The sequence below is a fragment of the Agelaius tricolor genome, unplaced genomic scaffold (genome assembly GCF_023055355.1).
Source record: "Agelaius tricolor isolate 1412-34295 unplaced genomic scaffold, bAgeTri1.0.p SCAF_33, whole genome shotgun sequence".
Taxonomy (NCBI): domain Eukaryota; kingdom Metazoa; phylum Chordata; class Aves; order Passeriformes; family Icteridae; genus Agelaius; species Agelaius tricolor.
This window is the reverse complement of record NW_027269293.1, coordinates 5,745,106-5,754,500: the sequence shown is the minus strand read 5'-3', so window position 1 is coordinate 5,754,500 and position 9,395 is coordinate 5,745,106. Positions and strand designations below refer to the sequence as shown.

Below are 9,395 nucleotides of genomic sequence, written 5' to 3'. Positions count from 1 at the left end.
TTTTATTCCTGATGTGGTAGAAGGCAAGTAGCTCTCACAATCTGTCTCTGTTTAGAAGCCTGGGCTGGGCTGAAAGGACACTGAAATCCTAAGATAGTTCAGCACAGCTAGTACAGTCAGCTGATAAAGGGACATAGTTCTCTAGGTTCAGTCACCAAGTCAATACCACCAGAAGGAACTCCAGGCTAAAGAGGGCAGACCAGCAACATGCTCAGCATCACCAGTCAGCAGCACTGTGCTGCACCAGCAAGGGCCTGTGCCCCTCTGCAACAGCTGTATGATATTCAGGGAGTCAGAAAAGGAATTAAATATATTGACTGTTGTACATCAGTAAACACAGGCGTACTTTCTGAGCCAAGAACAGATCTTGTCATCTCAGCAAGGGAGCCCTTAGGGGACAATAAAGAATCCAGCTACTGAAGTCCAGGGAGCTCTTGCTGACTCCAGGTGTCATTCTTGCTACCACACTGCAAAACACAGGCCTGAATAGAGTACAAGGGGAAACACAGGAGCAGGCTAAGCTGCATAGGGAATGGGCTGATGTGCCCTGGGGAAGAAGTGCAAAGTAGTTACTATTTTCAACAGCCATTTTTGCCCACTTCCCTCCTACCACCATCTAGGTCTGGAGACAGACTAGGAGGTAGAAGGCATTATTCCAGAGATTTCCACATCCTGAGACTGCACATAGTCATAGAGGATTCCCCTCTAGAGTAGGTCACAGCAGCACCAGTATCAGTGTCTCCACACCTGCAGGTACAATAAACCCCTGACCCAAATTCTTGATGGCTGGAGTTCTGGACCTTGTCAGCATCCCCCAACAGCACCCACTGAAGTAGATGTACCAAGAACACTCACTACCCTGGTTTTGGGAGAAAGGACTTTATTGTGTTGCAGCCTGTGCAACTCAATCCTTCTTTGCAGCAGCTTTCCTCATGGCTGCCAGGACATTACTGAGTTCCTCCCGCTTCCTCTTGGCCCGAATGTGAGTGCCAACCTGCAGGGAGAGAGCAGAGCTGTCAGTCTTTACCCAGTGCAGACTCGACAGACTGGGAATGCTGCAAGTGGTCCCTGCTGTCACACCTCAAAACCAGGCAGGACAGTAAAGTCCTGGAAAAATGGACCTCAACCTCCAGCCAGGAGTTTGCCATCATGTCTCAGTAATACCTCAACAGTTATTTGGACATGAAAGGGGCTACTTTCAGCTCTCATAATCATTACAACTCAAGGAACCCTATTTAGTCTCCTGGTTAATGGCATCCAACCACTATCAGTGCTGCTCTCATTCTCCCCACAGCAGACATGCAAACCGTGGAAAAGCAGCCTTAATCCTTGAGCTCAGGGCTTTTTTAGCAAAGTACCTTTGCATCCATCTCCTGCTCTACCGCCCAGCCCAAGAACATTCTCTCCACTCCATCATATTACACCAGTTACTTCCAAAACCAACAAAAAAAATAAAGGTAATTAATTAAAAAGCCAAATAGTCCTAGGAGAGGGCAGAACACAGAAAACTGACATAGTAGTTTCTGCCATCCATGTTAGTTGACTGACTCACCCGCTTCTTGATGAACTTCAGAGCACGTTTGTCCTTGGACACCTTCAGCAATTCCATTGCACGTCGCTCATAAGGCGCAAAGCCACAGACTTCCCTGATCATGTCTCGCACAAACTTGGTGTGTTTGGTCAAGCGCTGTGGGAAGGGAGGGAAGACTTTGGTCAGCGGGTTACAAGGCACTATGCAGAGGGGACTGCAAGGGGCTGTGGCATACTCTCAGCTAGGCTTCAAAACCAGCCCATGCTGTTGCCGTGTCCCAAGAAAACGTCATCCCTGACAGATCCTGTGGAGCATGTGAGCTTAGCAAAGTGTGCCAGTCTGTCTTCAGGCTCAGGTCTGGCTGTGTCACACACTGGCAAAAACCAGCATTTTTGGAAAAACACAGGTCCGTGAGCTAAGCAAGATTTGCACTGCAACACACGGGAGACACCACAGCTACACAGAGCATTTAGTAAGAATGAATAATGGGCCCAGATGCATTGCATCGTGTCCCGTAACACGCATCTATCAGACCTAGACAGCTACTAGTAGGGAAATTCGGAGCAGTTTTGTGGAAGATTGCCTGTCGTTACCAAGTGAAGCAAAATCGCAGAGACTCAAGAACGCACACAGTTCACATCTCCCCGCAGCCCTGCCCGGCCGAGCCCACCACCCCGCCCGCCCCGCAGTCAAGGGCAGCGCGCGGGTTCTGAGCCGTTCCGTCTTCCCGCGGCGAAAGCGTAGGCCGCAGCCTCGCGGACGGGGCCGGAGGCGATGGGCGGCTCCGGGCCGGACACATGAACACAACCGCGCTGCACACCGGGAGAAGCGGGCTCGTTCGGCCCCCACAGGGGGAGAGGCAGGCCCAGGGCACCGCGCCCAGCCGAGTCTTATACTCACCCCGCGGCGGCGACACTGCCGGGGCTTGGACACGTTCTTAGTCACTTTGTAGCCCTTGTTAAGGCCCACGGCCATGGGGTAGCGGATGGCCATGGCTACGGCGCCCGGGCCCGATGGACACGGATGGACACAGACCCACTCGGCCTGACCGCACCGCGATGATGGCGCCGCACCGGAAGGAACGAGCTCGCGCCGGACCCCGGGACGTGGCCATTTCCGGCGGTGGGCGGGGCCGAGGGCGCGCTGGGGAAATTACGAGGGGAAAGGGCGCCCCCTGGCGGCACGGCTGGTGTCACAGCTATGAGGGGCCGGGGATCACCCTGCGGTGGGGTCATTGTGGCTGTGAGGGGACAGCGGGGATGAGAGGAGGATCATCCCGCGGTGGGGTCATTGTGGCTGTGAGGGGACAGCGGGGATGAGAGGAGGATCACCCCGCGGTGGAGTCATTGTGGCTGTGAGGGGACAGCGGGGATGAGAGGAGGATCATCCCGCGGTGAGTGGTCCGACAGAACTGCTGGTTCCCCTCAGCTGCGGCCGGGGGGCTTTGGGTGCCCACCGTACAGAGCCGCGCAGCCCCGCACATAGATTTTTTCCCCATAAATTATAACTTTGGTATCACTTGGCCAGGATTTGATGACGTTTGACAGACAAACCTTAAGGAATAGATTAAACGATTTTGTTGGAATAAAATATACTGGATTTTCTTACTTCTGAAAGAGAGCTGATGTGAATATGTGCAACTCAACTGTTTTCTGCTTTCAAAGACAATTTAATTTGTTGAAATGGAAAATATTGGCTTGAAATTGAAAACCTTGGATTTTGAAACAAATTATGGAACTTTACATCCTGCTGTAGAGCTCATCTTTGCACGACTGATTCCTTTCATCCCAGGGCAGCGGTCCCAGCTCACGCACTCGGAGCTGCTGGACTCTGTCACCCCCTCACGGCACAGGAATGTTCATGGCTCAGATGGTGGGACAGGTCTGACTCCGATGCCTTTCTCCACAGGAGGGCAGCGTATGAGCAGGCGTCTGCAGGGTGGGGTGACTGTCCTACACAGGCAGAAGGAGCTGCCTTTCTGATATATTTCCTAATGTTTCTGAAAGTCAACAAAGAAAAGTTACGAATGCCAGTTTTGTTGTCAATCTGCACCTCTAAAATCAACATGAGTTTGATATCATCTTTGCTACTGAGAACTATCACACAGGACAGCTAAAGGTCTCCCCATCCACGAGCTCTGGGTTCCTCACAGGAGGAGCTGTTGCAACCCTGGGCTGGGGGAGGTGTCACCTCTCCTGTTACCTTTCCTGCCCCTGCTGATGTGCATGGAGCTGCCTTAGGATGGCTGCTCACTCACCTCTGAATGTGCTGAAGAAGGGCCCTCACCCGCTCTGGCTCTGTGACCTCATCAAATACAGGTGGCCCTAAAATAAACTTTGCCTGGAAGAGGAGGCAGCGGCACTGGCTGCTTCCCTCTGCCTGGTCTGTGAGCACCAGCCCACCAGCAGCATCTGCATGGGGCTCTTCCCTCTCACACCCTGACCATTGCTACCATCCTCTCAGGACATCTTTTCCATTCATGCAGAAACATATGGATCTATAGTTCCCAGACTCCAAGTGGGTTACTCATAATTTGATCTTTCTATGCTGCACTGGACACCCCTCAAATCCTGCCTTTTTCCTAAGACAAGGGTTCTTGCCTCCTATTGTTGCCTTCACCAAGTTCCTAATAGAAAATCCAGGGTTTCAGTTTCCAGAAGCTTTTGCCCCATTCCAACATTGCTAAATGCCTTCTTCCACATCTCAGTGTTTGCAAATGGTTTGCATCTCTACTAGATCTTTCTTTGGATTCTGCGTTACGTCTCTTCACTCTTTGTCTAATTACTTTCCTAAAGGCATTACAAGTAAAGTATTACCCATCAGGTGAGCCCAAGGACAGGGGGGCAGAAAAAAGGTAAAGGAAGCCTTGGGATTTGAGCTGAATCCAAAGCTGGGACAGACTGGCTCTGCTGAGATGGACAGGGAGGGCTCAGTGGACCATAAATAGGATGAACATCTGCAGTGTGCCCTGGCTGCTGCAGTGATGTCCTGGCCTGCATAGACAGATGCACCTGGCAGGGGCCAGGAAGGGATTGTTCCCTTTACATGGCACTCATTAGATTGCACCAGTGATGCTGTGTTCAGGCCTTGCAAAGCAAGAAAAACTTGGATTAAGTGGAATAAGTTCAGAGGAAAGCCATGAAGATGTCTGAAGCCTGGAGCATGAGGAGCAGTGGAAGGAACAAGCCTTTTTCAGCCTGGAGAAGTAAAAGTGAGCTGAGGTAGATGTAAAACAGCCACGTGAATTTCTGATTAACCAATGGAGAACAAGTGTAAGAATGATCAATCCCGATGTTCAGCAAGTACAACAGGAGGCCAGACAGACTAAGTGGAAAATTCTGGATCACATTTAAATACAAAAATTAAGAATGTGGGGGGTGGAAGCAGCATCAAAAGTACCCAAGAGACATACAGTGGCGTTGCAAGGACATCAGGAGTAGAACTAGAAAAGCCAGAGTTCCTCTTGACCTCACTGAAGACCAAGGAAAGAAGGAAAAGTGCAGCGCCTTACCCTCCCCTGGCTGTTCCAAGTTTATGAAGAGAGAGCCTATTGAAGGTTAGGATTGTTCTTTTTCTCTCAGGGATTTTTCTCCCATCTGTTGCTAAGAGAAAATAAGGACAGGTACTTAAGAGAGGAAAGAAGAGGCCAAGGTGGGGAGAAAGCCAGCAGTATGCCCTGGTGGCCAAGAAGGCCAATGGCTCCTGGCCAGTATCAGTGTAGCCAGCAGAGCCAGGGAGGTCATTCTTCCCCTGTACTCGGCACTGGTGAGGCCAAACCTTGAGTGCTGTGTCCAGTGCTGGGCCCAGTTTAGGAAGGATATTGAAATTCTTTAGTGCATCCAGAGAAGGGCAACAAGGCTGGTGAGGGGCTTGGAACACAAGCCCTGTGAGAAACGACTGAGGGAGCTGGGGTTGTTTAGCCTGGAGAAAAGGAGACTCAGAGGTGACCTTATCACTCTCTACAACTTCCTGAAAGGTGGTTATAGTCAGGTGGGGGTTGGTCTCTTTCACCAGGCAGCAACTGATGGAACCAGAGGACACCAGTCTCAAGCTGAGCCAAGGGAAATTTAGGTTGGATATTAGGAAAAAGCTTTTTACAGAAAGAGTGATAAAGTTCTGGAATGGTCTGCCCGGGGAGGTGGTGGAGTGGCCATCCCTGGATGTGTATAAAAAAAGACTGGATGTGGCACTCAGTGCAATGGTATAGTTGAGGTGTTGGGGCTGGGTTGGACTTGATGAACTTTAAGGTCTCTTCCAACCTGGTAATTCTGTGAATTCTGAATTCTGTGAAAGGCGCAGCTGCACTCTTGTAGCTGAGGGGGCTTTCTTTTGGAAGAGCAGAGATATCACGAGATTTTGGCTGGGGTGTGAGGGGATGGATTCAGTTCTTCTCTCTCTTGATCTCAGGATTGGAGGGAACAGTTCTGCAAGGCTCAGGATTGTGTGGTTCTGCCCTGTGCTTCACATGTCCATGCACAGTATTTCCCCAAGTGATGAAGCCTCTCTGTCTTCCAGGAAATCATTACTCACAATAGCACCCATCAATAATCTCTGCATGGGGTTCATCACACATAATATTTCTGCAACTGTGGCCCTCTCAGTCAGGGATGGAATTATTCCCATGCACAACAGAATATGGCTTTGAAAAGAGGATGTGGGGACAACAGAAATGATATCTCTCTTTACTAGCTAATAAGTGGCTGTGGCTGTAAGACACAAAACCTGTGATGATGATGAGCAAGGCCTCTCTTATAGGCACGCAGTGCTGTGATGCCTGTCCTAGGGTGACGTTATGATGCTTGTATCCCCATGTGTGTGTTCTGTTTATGCTGGATATCATGTTCTGTGCCTTTAAGACTGGCTCTGAAGAGCGAATGTTTTGTTTGGTTTTGCTCCCCCACGGCTAGCAGGACACAGAGACAGGGCAGTACATGCTGCTGCTTTTGCTTTTTGCTTTGCTTTTCACTTTGCTCTTGCTTCTGCTTTGCTCCTGCTTTGCTCTTGCTTTTTTGCTCCTGCTCATTAGTTAGTTTAGCTAAGCAGTCCAAATTTTCCCTGGACTGTTTCTCCTTTCCCTTTTTTGGACCTACTTGAACCTGCTCCAGACTGGGACCTGGGAAACACCGAGAGTTTGCACCTTGTGGCTGCAGCAGCTGCCCCAGCACAGGACAGACTGATAACAGAGCAACCACCCCCAGGAGAGACTTTCTGAAGTCATCATCTTTGTCAGAGCGGTGACAGAGTGGTGTCATCTGGTATTGTTCCTTTTGTGTGCTGGGGGGTGCTGTGCTTGTTAAATAAACAGGTTCTTTCCACCTCTCTCCGAGGAATCCTTCCCAACCCGGTTGGGGGGAGGGGCCATGTGGGTTTGCTTTCTGGAGGGGCCCCTTTTGGAGGTTTTCTCCCAAATTTGCCCTAAACCAGGACATGGCCCTGCTTGGGCACTTGATGGTAATTGCTACTAATATTCCATTGTGCTCTTTCATTGTCCTGTTTTGGGCAGGAGAGAGCTGGACAAGGGTCTGTTCAGCCTCTGTTGGTGAGATGACAGAGGTGGAGGAGTCCCTGGTGTGTAATAGAACCAGGGAGCAATCAGAGCCAAACTGAGATTTTGTCCCTATTAAGAAATGACACAGACTCACCAGAAGGCTGGTTTGCATAAGCACCCCATCTTTACTTCAGATTCTCTTTTTTTATACATTGTTCTGATACAGATAGACCTGGTTGGTCAATTGATCAATACATTTCACCTGACTGGCTAATTAACAAGATGCCTTTCTTATAAAGAATCTTTGAGAAAAACAAGAAAACAGAGAGTAGGAAAACAGTATCTGCAGGTTGTTTATAATAATAGTCTATCATTGTTTATCTTCAACTCCCTAAAGTCTCTCAAGACAATTCTGGGAAAACTTATCTAGTTTTCTCGCTCTCTGACCAGGCTGTCACATCCACAAGGCTTCTTTGCTTAAACTCCTTGGTAGGCAAGTAAAGGTCACTACAGAGTCCTTACTCCTACCTCTTTTAATAAAAACAGCCCTCTCCCACTGGAACAATCATGCTGCCTTTGGATGCTGTTTTACTGAATTTGTGTTGCCCTCAGACGAAGGAATGATGAATCTGACTCCATGTTCTCAGAAGGCTAATTTATTATTTTATGATACTATATTATATTAAAGAATACTATACTAATCTATACTAAACAATACTAAAGAATACAGAAAAGGATACTTACAGAATGCTAAAAAGATAATAATGAAAACTCATGACTCTCTCCAGAGTCCTGACACAGCTTGGCACTGATTGGCCAAAGAGTCAAAACAACCCATAGCAACATCCAATGAAACAATCTCCAAACACAATCCACATGTGAGCAAAACAGAGGAGAAGCAAATGAGATAAAATTGTTTTCCTTTTTCTCAGAGGCTTCTCAGCTTCCCAGGAGAAAAATCCTGGGTGAAGAGGTTTTTCAGAAAATGCTAATGCCACGCTGTTTTCTCTCCCACACAGTGATTGCTGCAGCATGGGGAGCTGCTGCAGTGATCTCAGCTCAGCCAGGCCAGCCTCTGGCTGCCTTGTGCTGTGCAGCTACTGTGTTCCTCACTGGCTCTCTCAGAGATTTTAAGCCCTGCTTTGAGGCAGTCAGAGACTTTAACTACTGTCTTTGATGGCGGTTTATTAGTTAGGTTCAAGCACATTTTTAAACAATTTTAAAACACTGCCCTGCACATCATATCACATCCTATCACATCACATCACACCACAGGACAGTTTTCGCAGTGGTCCTTGGGTCTTCTAGGTGAAAGAATTTGAACCTGACGTTAATGAAAATGCTCCTGTTAGTAAGTAAACTGAGGTCTAGACAGTCTTCCCCAGAAGTATTTGGTAACTTGCAAGACTTTGCAGCCAGATCAGAAACCAACAGCCTCTACCACCAAAACCAGAAGAAACAGCAGGCTAAATCCTTCTCCTACATCACCCCACAGGCAAGGGCACCAGCAGCTCTGCTCAAGCCATTGTCTCCCTTCTGGAGCAGCACATGTGCATGGACACAGGCACACACAGAGGAGCCATGCAAGTGCCCTCCTGTGAGGAGGAGAAAGGCAGCTGCCCCTGCAGCAGCTCCCTGGTCACTACATATAACGCCCATGAACAGGGTATTATAGGTGCCTGTATTTCTGATGTTCTGTTTTGTGCAAGGTCTTCTTTCACAGCACATGCACACTGCTAAATCTGTCATCTACGTTGCCACAGACAGCAACTGTTCCCAAATCCAGCTGCTCTAGGAAAACCCAGAAAACAACCCTTGCCTGTGCCTTGGAGCCTCTGCTGAATTATGGTTTCTGACCACTTGGCCAGTCCAACTGCTTGCTCAGCCTGAGCAGAGGACTGCAGCTGCCAGTTCAGGCAGGCTGCTCTTGTCTTCTGAAGGAAAGGATTTAACCCTTCTGGGGCTGCACTGAGCCTTACAACACTGATTTAACAGCCTCACCTCTGCTGCCATGCGATGGAATTCCCTGATTTTGTAGCCATTTCTGCAATTATTGATGCCTTAGTTTTGGTCTTCCAAGTTGCTAATCGCTTCCAAATTAAAAGTATGTCCTTGGATAAACTACATTTATTTTTGTCATTGAGAAGGCAATGTCCTGCCTTCTCTGAGGGAACCACACAAAAGAGGTTTCTCCTACAGCCATTGGTACAGGGAGTTTTACACTGCTGCTCCCCTGGTTATGGTGCAGTGTGACTATGTGAAACTGACCTTTCCTCCTTGCTGGTCTTGCTGGGGATGGAAATGTTTCACCCTTATCAGATGGGAGACACCATTTACAGACCCACAGATTTCCCTTGGAAGTAGTCACTTTGGACA

The 9,395-nt window shown here is 48.8% G+C and overlaps 1 protein-coding gene across 1 annotated transcript; it reads right to left on the bottom strand.

The window, feature by feature from the left end:
• Window positions 1–863: 863 nt before the first annotated feature.
• RPL36 (ribosomal protein L36) lies at window positions 864–2,627 on the bottom strand. Its single transcript, XM_071452212.1, has 3 exons — window positions 2,432–2,627; window positions 1,553–1,687; window positions 864–994 (listed from the first exon to the last, which is right to left on the bottom strand). Exons 1-3 carry the CDS (start codon window positions 2,522–2,524, stop codon window positions 905–907), a joined length of 318 nt encoding a protein of 105 aa, XP_071308313.1. The 5' UTR covers window positions 2,525–2,627; the 3' UTR covers window positions 864–904.
• Between the last annotated feature and the right edge of the window lie 6,768 nt (window positions 2,628–9,395).